The sequence below is a fragment of the Anabrus simplex genome, chromosome 2 (assembly GCF_040414725.1).
Source record: "Anabrus simplex isolate iqAnaSimp1 chromosome 2, ASM4041472v1, whole genome shotgun sequence".
Taxonomy (NCBI): domain Eukaryota; kingdom Metazoa; phylum Arthropoda; class Insecta; order Orthoptera; family Tettigoniidae; genus Anabrus; species Anabrus simplex.
The window spans coordinates 626804485-626824227 of record NC_090266.1 but is presented as its reverse complement, the minus strand read 5'-3'; the positions used below and the strand labels follow the sequence as shown (position 1 = coordinate 626824227).

The window sequence follows — 19743 nt, the reverse complement described above, 5'->3', positions numbered from 1 at the left end:
TGCTTGTCTTGCTCACAGGCAATATTCCTGCAAGTGACAACATTTACATCCAAAAACCAGGGTGAGGTAATTCACTAGATCATCTTTACTCCCACACATCACTGAAATATGATTTTTCTGACATTGTACTGGTCCTCCATGCAATAAGTTGCTGCAACACCATGTCCAACGTGTTCAGATTTTTAAAAAGTTTTGTAACCAGCTCCGTTCAAACCCACTACTGCAGAAGGTTGCACTAACATTCTACGACACTTCGGTTTTGGTCGCATTATATGGAGGTGACCTCAACTAATCCCTCACCGATTTGTGCTACTCAACATTTATCAGCAGCTCTGCTAATAAGCTTGACTTGGCCAAACTTCCGCCGACAACAAATGCGGCTCACTTCCACTCACACCGGACGTACCACCAGATGATGCAATGGTTAAGCAATCACAAAAATCCCTTGGAATGGGGGTGGGTGAGAGGAAGCAGAGGATTGGTTGCTGTAAAGATGGCAAAGTTCAGCTACAGAGCCTGACAAAGAGTAAAGGATTTTTTGCCACACACTGTAGAGGCTTAAACTTTTCCTGCCCAGGAAAAGCCAATCAGGAAGAGCCAATGGCCAACAATGAAGGATAAACCCACAACTTTTATATTCTTTTCAGAACCGAGCAGTGAAGATTCTCACAGTAGCTTTCATTTTCCCTACGATTCTCATTGTAAATTTTTCAAACACTTTATTTCATAATTTATTTTTAAAGTTTGAACTCTGTAAATAGGCAGTGTAAACCTTGTAAATACTGCATTATAGCACGGCAATAGCTTTTCAGCTGGCACACCATTTTTAAACCTGCCATTGGTGGTCCAAAGCCCTCATGAGAAAAAGTGATGGGAAATGGTATTTTTCTTACAAAAATGAGAGAAAACACAGTTTTCGATTTTTACCGTATTGAATTATGCATGCGCTATGAGAGTTCACTGCGGAGGGAATGCTACTGTGCTCCACGCACCCAACTGACCAGACTTGTTAGTGCAAGGTAATCTGTACCCTCTTACTAAAGTTAACATAGAAATGAGACATATTGAAATAATGACTTCTTCTCTACTTCTAAGGAAAGTAAGTTTCCAAATAATTCTGCGAAGTGCACTGATGCATTAATAACTAACAAAACGAAGAGATCCTTCTCATAAGCCAGAACTTGCATCGAAATATGAGATATACTATGCAATTCTATTGTTGATATATTGGGTGCTAGTCCAATAAAGGTTTTAAAACAACTGATGAAACAACAAACATCCATAACTGAATCTCCCTTCAACAACAAGAAAGCCACAGCAAGCACAAGACAAGCTCCTAACGATCCCCACTGAACATGCTTATGGTTACTGTTAAGTTAGCCTGAGGCAAACACGCGAGCTGAATTGCCAGCATGTCAGCTCTGTGTAGTGTTTCCGATTGCATCAAGTGCGCAAGCACGCCCTACTGAATTCAACCTCCTCATGTTTACTTCGATAAAACGGCAAACAGAGCGCACAGTTGGCACATCTTTATCATGCGACAGATGCAAAGCTTTCATCACTTGAAGTGGTATTTATACGGAAGAGGATTAGATTTCATGATTGTCGTCATATAGTTTACAGTATTAAACAATTTATATGCCATAATATTATGTAGTCAAATTCGTTGACCTTTTGTTTTAGATAGTGCGGTACTTGTGGGAAAAAGCTGTGAGTTTATATCGATGAGACAACTGATGTAGCCAATACTGTGATTGGAACACTGGAATTGGATAGACGAAGTGAAATATTTTTACTGACTGCCGAAGTGTTAGAAAAGGACAATTACTCTATGATATCAAAGTCGACTGAAATTACTATATTTATTCTGTGACCTGATGGCATAAAACATGATAATGTGCTTTTATTTTTAAGTGACGCAGCAACATATATGGTACAAGCAGGTAATTCATTGAAGGCACTTAACTCTAAAATGGTACGTCAATGCCTAGTGCATGGTCTACATAGGATTTGTGAAGAAGTGCAAGCAAATTATCCCAACATAGCCAGGTTTGTGGCGATTGTTAAAAAGGTGTTCCTAAAAGCTTGCTCATGAGTAATACAATTCAAAGCAGAAGCTCCCAACATCGCATTACTACCACAACCTACAATCACACGCTGGGGCACTTGGTTAAATGCCAGCTTGTGAACATTTCGAAGTAGTGAAAAAAATAGTACAACAGTTATGACTGTGAAGAAGCTGCTTCAATACAGATTGCTCAAGATATCCTCTATGAACCAAACATGGAGGGCAGTTTGGCAACTTTGCATCTGTCGACAACTATCACTTCACTGCAAAAGATAATAATAATAATAATAATAATAATAATAATAATGTTATATGTTTTACGTCCCACTAACTACTTTTTAAGGTCTTCGGAGACGCCGAGGTGCCAGAATTTAGTCCCGCAGGAGTTCTTTTACGTGCCAGTAAATCTACCGACACGGGGCTGTCGTATTTGAGCACCTTCAAATACCACCGGACTGAGCCAGGATCGAACCTGCCAAGTTGGGGTTAGAAGGCCAGCGCCTTAACCGTCTGAGCCACTCAGCCCGGCACACTGCAAAAGAAATGTGAGGCAATGGTAGATAACATTTCACTAATTAAACAGCTGGAGTCTGATATTAACAAAACTCGTGGTGAAATTGCTGCAGCTATTGCAATTAAACTGAAAAAAGTGATGGGCAAAAATACTGTATATAAAACTTTGTGTCAAATCTCAGATATCTTGGGCAAAAACCACTCCGTGGATGGGACTGAGGAAGATTTAGCCGCCAACGATCTTCTCAAGTACGCTCTAATCACATCAGCTGATGTAGAATGTAGCTTTTCGGGGTATATAAACTTGTTGGCAGATTATCACAGATACTTTCTTTTCCAGAACTTAAAAATGACGTTTGCAATTTAGTGCAACTCAGACTAAGGTGAATTAAGAGTGAGTTTTTTTTCAAATCATAATTATATCATAAATTTTGTAGAAATGAATTTCTCAAGTTGTCTCTTATAATTTTTAGATGTTTTTTGTCGACTTTCATTTCACAATCCTTTTTATTTTGAGTTATTTTCAAACTATTTCTTTTTCAATCATTATTCATTGTGTTGTGTATTGTTTGTCTTCAAGCAGCCTCCAAATAAAAGGCCTACATTATGTACACTGACTGACAGAGCAAATGCAACACCACGAAGGAGTGGTTCGAAAGGGATGAAAGTTGGGGAAAAAACAGAGACGGCACGGACGAATAGTTGATGTTTATTTCAAACCGATATGCAGGTTACACAATGCGCACGGCATCGACTCAGTAGGATGTAGGACCACCGCGAGCGGCGATGCACGCAGAAACACGTCGAGGTACAGAGACAATAAGAGTGCGGATGGTGTCCTGAGGGATGGTTCTCCATTCTCTGTCAACCATTTGCCACAGTTGGTCATCAGTACGAGGCTGGGGCAGAGTTTGCAAACGGCGTCCAATGAGATCCCACACGTGTTCGATTGGTGAGAGATCCGGAGAGTACGCTGGCCACGGAAGCATCTGTACACCTCGTAGAGCCTGTTGGGAGATGCGAGCAGTGTGTGGGCGGGCATTATCCTGCTGAAACAGAGCATTGGGCAGCCCCTGAAGGTACGGGAGTGCCACCGGCCGCAGCACATGCTGCACGTAGCGGTGGGCATTTAACGTGCCTTGAATACGCACTAGAGGTGACGTGGAATCATACGCAATAGCGCCCCAAACCATGATGCCGCTTTGTCTAGCGGTAGGGCGCTCCACAGTTACTGCCGGATTTGACCTTTCTCCACGCCGACGCCACACTCGTCTGCGGTGACTATCACTGACAGAACAGAAGCGTGACTCATCGGAGAACACGACGTTCCGCCATTCCCTCATCCGAGTCGCTCTAGCCCGGCACCATGCCAGGCGTGCACGTCTATGCTGTGGAGTCAATGGTAGTCTTCTGAGCGGACGCCGGGAGTGCAGGCCTCCTTCAACCAATCGACGGGAAATTGTTCTGGTCGATATTGGAACAGCCAGGGTGTCTTGCACATGCTGAAGAATGGCGGTTGACGTGGCGTGCGGGGCTGCCACCGCTTGGCGGCGGATGCGCCGATCCTCGCGTGCTGACGTCACTCGGGCTGCGCCTGGACCCCTCGCACGTGCCACATGTCCCTGCGCCAACCATCTTCGCCACAGGCGCTGCACCGTGGACACATCCCTATGGGTATCGGCTGCGATTTGACGAAGCGACCAACCTGCCCTTCTCAGCCCGATCACCATACCCCTCGTAAAGTCGTCTGTCTGCTGGAAATGCCTCCGTTGACGGCGGCCTGGCATTCTTAGCTATACACGTGTCCTGTGGCACACGACAACACGTTCTACAATGACTGTCGGCTGAGAAATCACGGTACGAAGTGGGCCATTCGCCAACGCCGTGTCCCATTTATCGTTCGCTACGTGCGCAGCACAGCGGCGCATTTCACATCATGAGCATACCTCAGTGACGTCAGTCTACCCTGCAATTGGCATAAAGTTCTGACCACTCCTTCTTGGTGTTGCATTTGCTCTGTCAGTCAGTGTACTTTTTAAGTTTGTGTCTAATCTATTATTTTCTGAAGATTTTTAAACATAATACTTTACATTTTATAATGCATTTTATTCATTTTTAAATCAATTAATAAAGTCATTTTTAACATTTTAAGTGCATTTTAAAAATTTTCTTGATGTCATCAACACACGGGGCCTTATTCATTACTGATTCCTGAAATACTCGTCCTAGAAATTGTTTCTGCCTTCAAGTACCTACAGTATACATACTCTTCCACTTTTCACTAAAACTCACATGAATGCCAATTATACTCGTCATCATGCTATCCGTACGTTACATTTTTGCAAGAATCAATATCCTAGTAAGTTTCTTCAATCTCTCCTTACCTCCATGACCATTCCTAAATTTGTGCCTTTCTAATACGCACGTCCTTCTTAAACTCTTTATTTCTCTGTTATGATGTACTAGGTTTTGACCATTCCTTCCTACATTTAAAGGTACATACCAGTACCTCTACTGACTACGTGGCTGCACGGTTTAGGTCACGTAGCCATCAGATTGCATTCGGGAGATAATGGGTTCGAATCCTCACTGTCAGCAGCCCTGAAGATAGTCTTCTGTGGTTTCCTATTTTTGCACCGGGCAAATGCTGGGGATGTACCTTAATTAAAGCCATGGTTGATTCCTTCCCACTTCTAGCCCTTTCCTATGCCATCATCACCATAAGACCTATTTGTGTCGGTGCAACGTAAAGCAGCCTGTAAAAGAGGTACATACCGGTTTCTACACGCCTCACGATTGCTTCAAACCCATCTCTTAGGCTTTCAGTTTTATTTCCCATTTTTCACTGATCATAATTGTTTTTAATCCCCACATGCCTTTGTTGTCAGGCATATGATATTGCTTAATAGTCCTACTTTTACGTCCTTCCGTTCTGTCACATTAACTTTAACTGCGTCTGGGAGATAGTGGGTTCGAATCCAACTGTCGGGAGCCCTGAAGATGGTTTTCTGTGGTTTCCCCATTTCACACCAGGCAAATGCTGGGGCTGTACCTTCATTAAGGCCATGGTCGCTTCCTTCCAATTCCTAGGCCTTTCCTATCTCATCATCGCCGTCACCATAAGACCTATCTGTTTGGGTGCGACGTAAAGAAAAAAAAAAAAAAAAACCTGACTGAAACAGCTTGGTAACCACTTATACCATCTATCCATCTATCATTTTCAGTTTCTGTGAGTTCACCTTCCTTTGTTTTTTTTTTTTTGTTTTTTTTTTATTGCTAGGAGCTTTACGTCGCACCGACACAGATTAGGTCTTATGGCGACGATGGGATAGGAAAGGCCTAGGAGTTGGAAGGAAGCGGCCGTGGCCTTAATTAAGGTACAGCACCAGCATTTGCCTGGTGTGAAAATGGGAAACCACGGAAAACCATCTTCAGGGCTGCCTATAGTGGGATTCGAACCTACTATCTCCCAGATGCAAGCTCACAGCAGCGCGACTCTACGCGCACGGCCAACTTGCCCGGTCCTTGCTTTGTTAGCACTACATCTAAATATTCTCATACTCTATACCTCTTACCCACAAAGAGAGCTAGAACTAAAGTAAAAAGCAATGAAGCAAATCTAGAACACATCGAACAGCATATGTCAGATACTGTATTTTAAGGGCAAAAGACCATCATTATGGATATCAGAAAGGAACTATGACACTGCTTGTATGAAAAGGAACGGTTTAAATGTGCAGTTAAGAGTAAACTGTCAGCTTTCCGCTTCAACCTATGATATCAATCAGCATTTTCAGAGTAGTATTCTATACTATTTTTAACCAGCAGAAAACTGATTGAGAACAGAATCATAAGAGGAAATTGAGCTAACAAGTATTCAAAATTCTAATCCTTCAATGTCCATATATACAGGTCTGGTCATGCTCCCAGAATTCTTTGCAGCAGTAGCACTTTTGAGATCAAAGCTCTGTACTTTCTGTCATCTGCGTGTTATCCAATGCATACATACACACATATATACATACATACATACATACATTAACATTATAGACTGTTATGCCTTTCAGCGTTCAGTCTGCAAGCCTCTGTGAATTTACTAAACTTCGCCACAATCCTCGATTTGCAACTAGTGTTGTGGCCTCATTTAGTTCTATACCTCTTACCTTTAAATTGTTAGAAACCGAGTCTAACCATCGTCGTCTTGGTCTCCCTCCACTTCTCTTACCCTCCATGGCAGAGTCCATTATTCTCGTAGGTAACCTATCCTCCTCCATTCGCCTCACATGATCCCACCACCGAGGCGGGTTTATGCGTACTTATCCAATGCAATGACATTAAAATTATAATGGGTTCTTGTGTCGGCCCAAATTGTAAGTCACTCACCTAAAGGGACTAAATTATTTAGATTCCCGAATGATGGAACAGAAAGGCAAAATGGGTGCAGAATTGCCAACATTATAAATGGCAGCCAACAGAATATTCACAGCTATGTGAGGTTAGTATAATGCCAGGCTGAGTGGATCAGACGGTTAAGGCGCTGGCCTTCTGACTCCAACGTGGCAGGTTCGAAATTGGCTCAGTCTGTTGGTATTTGAAGGTGCTCAAATATGTCAGCCTCATGTTTGTAGAACTCCAGACACGTAAAACAACTCCTGCGGGACTAAATTCCAGCACCTTGGCATCTCCGAAAAAACTGTCCAAGTAGTTAGTGGGACGTAAAAGCAATAACATTATTATTTATTACAGTTAGTATAACTTTTGCTAGAAAAAAATATAATAATCACCAACGTTATTATATTTGCTTTTGTAAAAAGCTTGTCTATCAAATTATTTTTACTGGCCATATCCTGATTATAATCTTTTCCTGCTGCTTCATTTTGAAGTATGTCCATTTGAAGTATAGAGAGCAGATGGAAAAAAGCTGCTAAAATGGACTGCCTTCCCTACATTCTTCGACATTCTTAATCCCCCAAAACCTTTCTTGTGTGCCAGGAAGGCCCAGAAGGAGAGGGCTGCTTCAGCAGGAAATGGAACTGATAAAATAAATAACATCATTACGTTAATTGAAAAATCTTGTAATTATTACTCAGAAAGTTGTAGGTGTACTCATAAATCATAATAAGAGAAGAGTCGCCATAAGACCTATCTGTCTCGGTGCGATGTAAAGCCCTTAGCAAAAAAAAATTTTTTTAAAAATAAGAGAAGACGCCGATTATGTCGCTTTCTATTGAATTAATTTTGTAGGGTGATAGGCCCATTAGTCTAAAATAAACATACTTTACACAATTGCATGTATAATTCTATTTCATTAAAAATTTATTTCACTATATAAAATGTATATAATAGTAAACTCGCGTCATCATCCCGAGGTGACATAGCTCAATTTTTCAGGCACACCCCCCCAATGGAGGTGAGCTGCATGTACCATTTCAACCACATACCAGCCTTCCTGCCATTCTTAAATTTCTGGTAGTGCCGAGAGTCGTATTTGGGCCCCAAGGACAGAAGCTAGTAACATTAACCGTTATGCTACGGAGGCGGTCACTCTTATTATAATGTATCAGAGTGTTCTAATATTTGCAGGTTTTCCTGTTACTAGGAATGTAGCCCGAATTACTGGCTGTAATATGTATTGTAATAATGTTGTTTTAGGCCTTAACCTATATCTAGGCCCTATATGTAATTAATTTTAAACGTGCACTCTTTTTTGATCATGATATTACTTTGTTGTAGGCCTGCTGGCTGAAAAGTTTACTACGATAATTTTTTCATACAGGCGTAGTCTGTTTTTAATTCCATTGCAACTGTCCAAAACATATAAAACCAGAGTTCTTATAGATGATAAAACAGATCATCTTATTTCATGATTTGAAGGTTAGAGGAAAACTATTCACTACAAGTAATCCGAGGCAAATAGAACTAATTTTAATAGCTTTTGTGTTATTAAATCCACTTTTTAATTCTTAAACTCGCCTATATGCAGCATGGAAGTGCTGCAGGGAACGCCCACATTCAGCCCCAAAATGGTGGCTCCGTAAGTAATATTCGTGTCCTGATATGTGTATACATACCTTTTAATCCTTCAGTAAAATCTATTACGGTACTTCATTTTTTCCCACCTACCACAAAATTATTATTCCAGAGCACATTAATTCTTCTTGAGAAGTCTGAGTCATAGTTATTTAAATTAGAACTAATGAAGAAGAAAATAAAAACACACAAAATAATTAAAAGTGAAGATAAGGCAAAGTTGTTATGGTAGACAAAAATGACTACTACACTCCCATTTAGACACTTGTTACATACCTTTAATAGCAACCCCATTCCTTCTAATTGAAGTAAGGGCATAATCCAAATCTTCATTACTTTCACTTTTTGGATCTAACTGAACATCTTCAAAATCTACAGGAACACCTGCATACCTAGGAAGTATATATGCATGATATAAAAATTGTGTATTTAATTAACTGCATGGAAAAGAAATCACAGCAATACACATATACTGAATAAAAACTATGGTAATATACTGAAACACAGAAAAAATAGAACAGCAGTAATATACTGTTGAGATAGGGTAATTTGCCAAAAGAGTAACTAAGTAGAATATTCACAATAAGAAAGAAAACTCAACAACCACAACCACCACCCCTCAACAAAGTTGCCATCATAACTGCACATCTACAGATTGAAGCCACTCCAGTGCAGAGTGTGTAGTGTTCTTGATGTTATCAGCAGGACCTTGATACATTATAAAGAGGCATTCTTGGACTATGTGATCTAAAGTCTGCTCACATGCGTCCCACAGCCACATGCTGGAGAGTTGTAGAATCCACACTTGTGTAACATGGCATTATATTCTGTTCAGACTTATCCAGTATTTTCTCCTTAAGACAGATCAGATACAAGTAGAACTGTTGTTGAGCTGTTTATGGAAACTTTAAAAACTGGATCAGAGGTTGGCATCAGCTGAGTCAATTCTAGGAAATGAGAAAAGAATTAGTAACCAAACATACATAAGCTGGTCTCTGAAACACTATGTCGTCACCAAACATTTGGATAAATAAGTTTGTAATTTTATAAATCAACCATGGTGCTACATCCGCGATGGCACTGGTATACCAGGCAACTGTTGCTCAGCCTACAAGGCCTGCAGAATAGGAGTTAATACGTGGTAATAAATCCTCGCGGCTTTCTGGACTGGGGCTGCTATTTCACCGTCAGATAGCTCCTCAATTATTCTCATGTAAGCTGAATGGACATTGAACCAGTCCTCAGATCCAGGTAAGATCCTGCCACAAATCAGACCCGAGGCCTCTGGGTAAGATGCATGCACGCTACCCCTAGACCACATGGCCAGCTTTATAGTTTAACGGGACTGTTAGTATTGTGATTATACATAGTCATGAGACCTCTAGCTTTAAATGGAATCCAAACTACAGTGATAAGACTTTTCACTTCAAAAAATCCCACATGCACTGGTTGAGATCACCATTTAGTTTGTGGCAGATTAGTCCTGTTTGTGTATTCTGATGGCTTTTTTTTTTTTTTTTTGGCTAGTAGTTTAACATTGCACTAACAAATAGAAGATTTTCGGTGATGCAAGGGTGAGAAAGTGATAGGGGTGGGAAAGTTGCAGCTGAGGCCTTAAGGTACAGCCCCCAGCATTTGTCTGGTGTAAAGTGTAAAACTGGGAATCCACAGAAAACCAACTTCAGAGCCGCTGACAGTGGAATTTGAACCAACCACCTCCCGAATGCAGCTCACAGCTATGTGATCCTAACCACACCACCAATTCACTTGGTGGTCTATTCTGCAATATATATTTTAAAATAGCCTGTGAACAAGAATGTACTTGTACTTAGTAATCTGTGGAGATGTAAATCCTAAAGAAATCTGTCAGAAAAGAAATTACAGAAGGTTAATATTGAGAAGCCTATGATAAGTTCTTAATGGGAGATACTCTCCCAGATAACAACAACGACAACAACAATAATAATAATAATAATAATAATAATAATAATAATAATAATAATAATAATAATAATAATAATAATAATAATCAGGAGGACTGACTTTCAAGCTCTGAGCACACACTTGTGACAAAATGAGAGTGACTGCCATTTTGACAATGCGGCTCTAGACTATCATCAGGCATGAAAACGACTGCCTTGTAAATAAGTAATGATACAACAAGAGATATGCATGAAATAATCTACTAGTTTTTCCAAAATTTTTATACAAGCCTCCCAACTTCCAGCATCATTAATCCCTTGACGCCCATCTCCATACATCGTACAGACCACTATTTTTTTTTTCAATGCATCATATAAAACTCTGTGGCTTCTAACATGTAAACTTTTAATGCCGTCAAGATGGAAATGGCATAACTTCGTAGAAGAAGAAGAAGAAGATTGGACACATACACTGAACTCTCAAATAACTGGGATAATGTAGGGTTAAGGCTTCCTGGGTAAGTAAAATCGTGGTTAACCCACAAAAAGTTAAAAATAGAACAGGCGTACTGAAAGTACAGTTAAAATGATAATAAATGATACTAGTGCATTGTTTTTTTATTAACTTTTGCAATACATTGCACCAAAATTAACACTTAGCACAATTAATAAATGTAAAAGTAAACAGCACTTTTTGTTGAAAATTAGGCAAAGAAAGATGTTTAGACTACCTAACTTTACTGTTTGTGAAAATAATCAGTCATGGTTTTCTGCTTTTATGCTGAGAAACATTTTTGTATTTATTTTGCTTCTCAAGTTTCTCAGAACAAGTTTTTTTTTTTTTGAGGAGAGCATCATCCTGGCCCCCGATGTACTCCAGCAATGACTCAACATTTGCCAAGGCAGCCCCATGCATAACTGTTTGTTGTGCTTGTGTGGTGCGAGCAGCTGTCCCCCGCCCATCACTTTAACTTCCCGCTCCCTCCCTGCCCTTTACTTTGTCAACAATCTGTTCGTCAGTCAGCTCTTCGTAACCTTGGTCGTTTTGTTCACAAGCGAACCATTGACGAATATTGTCTTTGTCAACTTTCTCTCCACATGGGACAGTTTTTACGGCTTCAGTCACTGTACTAACTGTTTCGACTTCATCAAATCTGAGAAATCCGTCCTCGGAAATATCTTCGATGATATTTGGGTTTGTTTTTTCCCAAGCCGAATGAATCTCATAAATAGCGTCGAGAATTCTAAATTCTTTCTAAAAAATTTTGAGATCATTGTCTTCTTCAATCCTGTTTTGAAGAAGAGATGACCGATAATTTCTTTTAAGTGCAGATATTACGCCCTGGTCCATAGGCTGGATTATTGCAGTGACATTGGGAGGCAAAAATTTTGCATAAATGTTGCCATCTGCTGATTTTAAAACGGGTTGATTTGGGTGGGAGGGCACATTATTTATCAAAAGAACGGCCTTTTCTGAGAGTCCATTTGACTTTAAATATTTAACGAACTTTGGGGACAAAGTTATTGTCAAACCACAGTTTAAAAATCTCACTGTTCATCCAAGCAGACTTTTGGTTCTTGTACACAACAGGCAAATTTTGGCCTCTGTATCTTTGAAAGAGCAAGGGTTTTTTGCTTATCCAATGATGAATAAAGGTAATTTATGAGTGCCCGTTGTGTTCGGGCAGATTATAATCATCCTTTCTTTAGATGTTTTATAGCCTGGTGCACAATGCTCCTGCTTGAAAGCAAGAGTATGGGTTGGTAGGCATTTAAAATACAGGCCAGACTCATCCGCATTGTAAATTTGTTCTGGGACCAAACCCTCATCCAGAATTTTTTTTCAAAATCTGAATTGAACTGCTGAGCAGGTTCTGTATTTCCACTTCACAACTCACCTTTTACACTGACATCACAGATGCCATGTCGCTGTTGAAAGCGTGTAAACCATGTGGATGACGCATCAAAATCACCCTCCATCACAAGAGCTTTGAAGAAAAACTTCGCTTTAGTCATACAGATCGGTCCCGATACTGGGGTCCCTTGAGCTCGCTGCTGTGAAAACCACTCAATCATGCATTGGTCAAGCTCCTCAAACGTAGATATTCTCATAGTTTTTTGGTTTGCCATACCACTGTTTGATCGGGCAAACAAGCAAATGATAGAAGTTTGTCTTTGTTGCGTAAAATATCCTGCACGGTAGAATCACCAACGTTATATTGGACACACCTGTTTAACGGTAGAACCTCATTCTATATCTTGTACAATATCCAACTTCTGTTGAGTTATCAAAACGACACACTTCTGTTTGGTTGCCATTGTTTGCGAACTGAACTGCACTTAACAAAAACAAGACAATGACAGAGTGGGGCGGTGTGGAGTACAGCAGGTGCTCGCAGCTGGTGTGACCCACCTGCTACAAATAACTTCAAGGTGGCACCACCCCTGTCACTATTACGACTCGGCAATATTATCCCGACCCTTTGTAATTCTGTATTACTGTAACTCTTAACACTCGTGCATTTTTAGTGTTTTTGATATTATGGTTAAGCCGCAACACGGTTGATCCGATTATAGTACATCGAGAGTTGAGTGTATAGACATACCTTTCTTCTGATTTCTGGCAGATGTGTGGTTCACTACATGCCATTTCCTTACCTAGATAGATTGTGTAAATCATATTCCATCGATATGCATGCTGACATGATCGAATGTGTATTTATTTCTTCTTATGGAATTTTATGATATAAACAGTATGATCAGTTGCCCTTCATATATATACTGTATATATTTATTTCAACCTTATTCAGTGATTCCTATACTTCTTTCAACACCTTGAAACATGCTACAACATGTAATTACTCTGCTCACTCTCAGTTTGAGAGATACAACATTGTGTGGTATGGAAGTATGGCAGGGTGCAGTTTGACTTAAAGAGAAGTAAGTGAAGTTCCGAATATATCACACAGCAACTGTATCACACCAAACTGAACTACTACGAGAAGACTACATTCATCTCCACTAAGCAAAGCAAGATCTGATGCATGACAGAAGGAATGAGTGTGCATGTTGCGCATGAGACCAAATGATGGACTATGAAACACCTCAAAATAATAGGGTTCTTTCTCATGAACTGTGATCACACCATTAATCTGGGATTTGTGACAAATGAATCTCCGAACTATTGTCTCCGTCCTTCTCGCACAAATTTTCCGAGGCAACAATAACACTAAGTTTTCATTGTATCCTGAAAAATTACTTGCAAAAACGAGAACACCACTATCACTCTCCCTAAAATATAACAGGCCTCTTCTCCACTATTGTAAGGAATGAAGTATTATAAAATATATTTCTGTAAACTATATTCCTTCGAGACTCTGCTTAAAAGTGATGATGATGATGATGATAAATACGTAAACTCGTGCCCTCATTCTGAAGTGATGCAGCTCGTTCCTGGCACACCCCCAATGGAGGTGAGCTGCATGTACCATTTTAACAACATATCAGCCTACCTGCCATTCTTGCATTTCTGGCAGTACCAGAAACTGAACCCGGCCCCTCTAGGACGGCAGCTACAGAGGCAGAAATGATGATGATTATAATTGTTGCTTAAAGGTGGCTAACAGCTCCATGTCACTGAGGGGTTAACTAGTTCATTCACATCTGAATGTTAAAATGCCTTCCCTGGCTATTTTTCTCTCCACCTGGGTCCACACCTACTACTCTTAACATTATATGTGTGCTTGCATATGAAAGGGACCACATGTCGGATATTGAGATAAAGGTACTGTCATGTTCCATAATACGTAACTAAAATCATGTAATTGAAATGAATGCCTCCGAAAGAAATTAAGGCCTTAAATTAGCATGTAATGTTGTAACATAAGATTTCATAACTTTTTAGTAGAGCTGTTTAAAAGTGTGGTTAGTTTGTGACACAAGTAACTTCTAAACTATTTGGAAGTTATGCTGGCATGTACATTTTCATGTTCACCGGTACTGATATAGAATTTTTTTCACAATAATTACTAACAGATATTATTTACGGTTTAATTTTTTCGTGGAGATCCATCTATCAATGCTAAGTCTCTCAGGTTTTATGACTTGCAGAAGGTCACTAAAAGCAACTAATTGCAACACTACTGCACTTCATAAAAATTATCACATACCTTAATGATCGTTAATCACAGCCAGCATAAGACAGGAATATCAGTTATTCATGCTGAAGCCTGCATTTTGGGCATATTATATGCCCTTTCACCATCTGGTCCTGATGTTCTGCCTCTCCACAGTAGCTGCAGGTGGGTCGAGACCTCTTCTTTGGGGAGAATTTTCTCGGAGTTGGTGGTTTTCTCTTCTGAGCCTTACTTATCTTTCTAGGCGTTACACTTTTTGAAGAAGATGATGGTGTAATTACTGGCAGAGGAGGAGAAACAGAAGGCGGCTCCGTAAGATTTTCACTTGAGGTGGTTGGTGGCGGCGCTGTTGGAGCAGGGAAAGATGTTACAGCAGGACATAGTATATCTTTCTTATCTTCTGATATGAAGGGTCTAATTTTTTCTTGGAGATACATCTGGCTATCAATGCTAATTCCTTGAGGTTTGATGACTTGCAGAAGGTCACTAAGTCAGGCGGTGGATCTTCTGGAAGGATGGTGTAGGGTTCTTCGTCAGAAACTGTGGCTTTCTTTGTCAACACTAAACCAGGGTGCTCTTTCATAAACACAAATTGATGTACCTGGGTTATTTGTGAAACATTTTTCATTACAGCACGGAACTTGTTTTGCCAGTCCATCGCCCTCTACTATGACTGCGCTAATACGCCTTCTCATTCGCCCGGTCACACATGTAAACGAGCGAACACGGCGTAGTTACCAGTTCAGGCGCTTGGAGCGCTGAGAAGCTGGCATTAGTCTGCTTGACGAGACACGCTCGGTGATCACTGCTAAGAGTACTGGTGAAATTTGAGCCTGTATTTACCTTATTTGGTTATTTCTTTGGTCGTGAACCGTTTTAATGTTTATGTGCATAATATTGTTTACTGTTGTGTGCCTTAATGCAAGATGAAAAGTAGATTGGAAAGTGGGATTTCGTTTCACGAATTTCCTCTCAACGAGCAACGTCATAAATGGCTAAATGTTATTTCAAGAAAGGATTCTCACCGAATTTCAATTCAAGATCATCGAAATGATATGTTTGCCACGCCGAATAAACCCACACTTTCACACTATGTAGGAGATATAAACTGTGAGACTGGAATGGTAACAGTCTTCGTAAAGGAGTGTCTCTTAGCAGAAAGTCAGTGCCTAAATGAAGCAGAGAGATTGTGATTGATGGTAGTCCATCGAACAGCAGATGTTACATGACAAGAAACTTGACACCTTCTCTCAACAGAAAGACGCTTCATTCCACATTGAGCGAATAAAAACTACTCAAGATGACCGTCATCCAAGCGAAAGTAGAACTCGAATTATCCTAGTTAACCTTTTCTGTTTTATAATTTCTGCTGTGACTACAAAATTGAGGTTACAGCGGCATTTTTCTTCTTTAAAAGGCTTTTAGGAACAGAGCTGCATACTTTAACACTCAAAACAATAAAGGAAGTAGAAGCTTGCGGGTTTTCGTGTTGCGCATTGTGAGTGACAATCATAAGACTAATGTTAGCATGATAAGAAGAATGTCTTCTTCAAAACACATTAAACTGATGATCTGTCATCCTGTTGATGTTGATCTCTTGCATTTATGCACCAACCAACTATATTGAGATTCTATTCCACTATCTTCAGACCAGAAGGTTAGTTTCCATTCAAATATATTACAAGTCACTTAGAATTTCTCTTTCTATGGCCAGCTGATCAACTCTGAACACACTCCAACCAGTTTTAAAATGAAAATATATTTTGTTTCTTAAAGAGAAAAAAGTATTTATGGAGATGGGGATGTTCTCACCATTACACCTTAACAGAAGTATATTTAAGAAAAGAAAATGATTTTGCAAGTTGTCCTACATTGTTATCCTTCAAACCTGTTCACTCAAAATGAATCTGATGCCATACTTTAATGCTGACAAGCTCTTCAATGGAGTTTTTTTTTTTTTTTTTTTGCTAGGGGCTTTATGTCGCACCGACACAGATAGGTCTTATGGCGACGATGGGATAGGAAAGGCCTAGGAGTTGGAAGGAAGCAGCCGTGGCCTTAATTAAGGTACAGCCCCAGCATTTGCCTGGTGTGAAAATGGGAAACCACGGAAAACCATCTTCAGGACTGCCGATAGTGGGATTCGAACCTACTATCTCCCGGATGCAAAATGGAGTTTTTAAAATTATATAGAATATAATATGAAGATTATTCCCCTTGGAATTCAAGGGGACAAATTGGGGTAAATATTCAACTATAGAAAGATGACTTAGGAATTGGAATAACTTACCAAGGGAATATGAAGATAAAGTTGGAATTCAAGAGGACAAATTAGGGCAAATATCCATCTGTAAAGAAGAATCCAACTTGTTTGTAAAGATTAGGTATAGAATTGATAGATAACCTGCCACCTGAGCGACAGACCTAAGTGTACATCAGTGGTGACTGCTGATGACTGTACAGTACAGTGAGAGCCTCAGTTTAGTTGCTGGTTATTTCTTGTACCACACCTGGGTGAGTTGATGATGCAAGGGTCACCTGACCCCCAAAGCTCGCCCACTGATGTCATGGTGTCAGCTAGTCTGTAATAAACTTCTGTACAGTGTATAGTGCGATTGCTTCTTATCAGTAATTGATCGGTATAGTGCATTTCATGACTTCTGAATTAAGTGCTGGACAGAATATTTTTGTGGGCTGTAAATTTTAAAATGTAACTTACAAAAAATTTAGAAGAGCCATGAGACTGAACTGCAGTGGGTGAAGTGAAATATCATCATGCTTGTCTACAGGCTGAGGTGGAACATTTTCCACACTCAATGTAATGGGGTAAGTTTTATTGTTTTTAAATCTGAATGTCCATTCATCGAAGTTGGTTTTTCTGCGGACATACGGAATGGTGTGACAGTGATTGCACTCTCGTTTATCAACACGTAGCATGCAGGAAGGACGGGACTCACCCTGTACCTGTCATTAACAGGACAATCACGTAACGTCCATATAATTTAGTGACATTATGAATGGAGATATCAGTGTATTTAGTTCTCTTTGTGTTCAGGCTTTCTTAACTAACTTTAAATGTTTTAAAATATTTTAATTGTTCGACAAGTCTGATATTTCAATGGTAATTCATGTAAAAGCTTGAATATTAGATAATCTTAAAATTTGACACATATAATATTTTAATTTTAAATTAGTATAAGAAATTTCAAATATTCCATATAGATGACTTTCTTATATTCAATAATAATTTAATTATATTACGAGGTAGTGATAGATCAAGTCCCAAATGTGTTTGGTGGTTTAACTGGCCGCTGAGGAAGAGAACGATCAAGGTTCTTGAAACATATGGCATTTAGTGATGTAAATAAACAACTTTTAATAGTACTGACAAGGCAGAATTATATATTTAACAGTGTTTTTTCAGTGGTGGATACATGAATTTTTGACTTTATCAAATCCCATAAGAGGGGACCAAAATCTGAGCGACCCTTTCAGTTGTCTTTTACGAAGGGCAGAGATTACCTGTGGATATATTCTTATCCTTCCACCCCATGCCATAATCCAGTGCCTCCCCAAAGTTTTGCCTCCCTTTTAATTACCTCTTATGACAGGCCGGAAATACCACGGGTGTAATCTATGCTCCCACCCACAGGGTGGTAATTGCATTGAATAAATTGACAAGCAGGGACAAATATCAAAACAAGCAAATAAAATAACACTTGGGAAAGTTTTACTCATGCCTGCACTTTTAAAGACACACATGTACACAAAACAAATTGCATGTGCAACAACTGCATAGCATAATATCAGACCAAGTATAAATGTATAAAAGCAATAAATGCTAACTAAATAATTCACACCTAATTTCTTATTATAGGTTAAACAATTACTGTATATACACAAATAATCCCCACATATTTTTCAAAATCTCGTGACAAAGAGTTGGGTTGATCTCATTACACTGAAAAATTCAATAAGCACAAAAAGGGGCCATAAAAATGGTCAAATTAATCAATTCTGAAGAGTTGGGTTGCAGGTATTATTTTCATCAAGATAAGTACAGTGCTTCTGACATACATAAATCGGGAAAATGGTAGTTTTTTGCCCACTCTGTTAATTTGTTTTTAGCCAAAAGTCATTTGCGTGGCATCAGTTTAGGCAGCAGCACATGTCTAGGATGGCTGGTGTGAGTTCTCATTATGGAACATTCATGATTGAAGAAATCTTCTATCTTATCTATCTTATTTCCTTTAATTCCAGGTGGAACATAGGGCCTCGACGAAATTTCTCCAACTTGTTCTATATGCCGCCAATGCTTTGACCTCCCTCCATGTCTTGTTAACTCCGGCAATCTCCTTATCTATGGTTCTCTTCCAGGTAATCCTCGGTCTGCCTTGCCTGCGACTGCCTTGTGGATTCCAACTCAATGCCTTCATTATGATACTTTCCTGTGGTCTCCTCAGGGTGTGCCCAATCCATTTCCATTTTCTTCTCATTATCTGTTCCTGTATGGGACTTTGACTTGTGGCCTCCCAAAGGTCTTTGTTTGAGATGGTCTTTGGCCACCATATTCTCATAATGTACCTCAAACACTGATTTATAAAAGTCTGTAACCTTGAGGTAATGTCTCTGGTCACTTCCATACAGTAACACAGATTTAACATTCGAGTTGAATTGACTGAAGAAAAGCTCCACGTTATTGAAGTGGCAGCACAAATTATTAATCACACAGTAGGAAGAAAGCATGATGTGGACGACAGTTACATGCGTAATTGGAAGGAAAAAAAAGCTAAAATTATCCCATTAAAGGAAAATTTAGTTTGTTATTCAAAAGTCAATATGGAACAAAAAATGAGATTTATCACCTGCCTTGAATAGACAGTAACTGCCAGGTATTTGATGGAATAAAGCAAAGTTTCCAGAAACCGAGAAAACAGGATAAGCACATATTTGACTGAAAACACACAGTTTGGATGTGCAGAAATGAGTAAAATTTGTAGGTTGAAAGCAACAGCAAGACACAAAATTACAGGTTGTACGTGTTTTTGAACAAAGTAACTTCAGTTTTTGTTCA

At 39.6% G+C, this 19743-nt stretch overlaps 1 protein-coding gene across 3 annotated transcripts in view; it reads right to left on the bottom strand.

Annotated features, from left to right (window-relative positions):
• LOC136864280 (isocitrate dehydrogenase [NAD] subunit gamma, mitochondrial) overlaps window positions 1-19743 on the bottom strand; it is a 319092-nt gene that overhangs the window by 217480 nt on the left and 81869 nt on the right. For all 3 annotated transcript variants that reach the window (XM_067141053.2, XM_067141054.2, XM_067141055.2), the window contains exon 4: window positions 8888-9003. In XM_067141053.2, the coding sequence (XP_066997154.1) occupies window positions 8888-9003 (116 nt within the window). The remainder of the gene's footprint in view (window positions 1-8887; window positions 9004-19743) is intronic.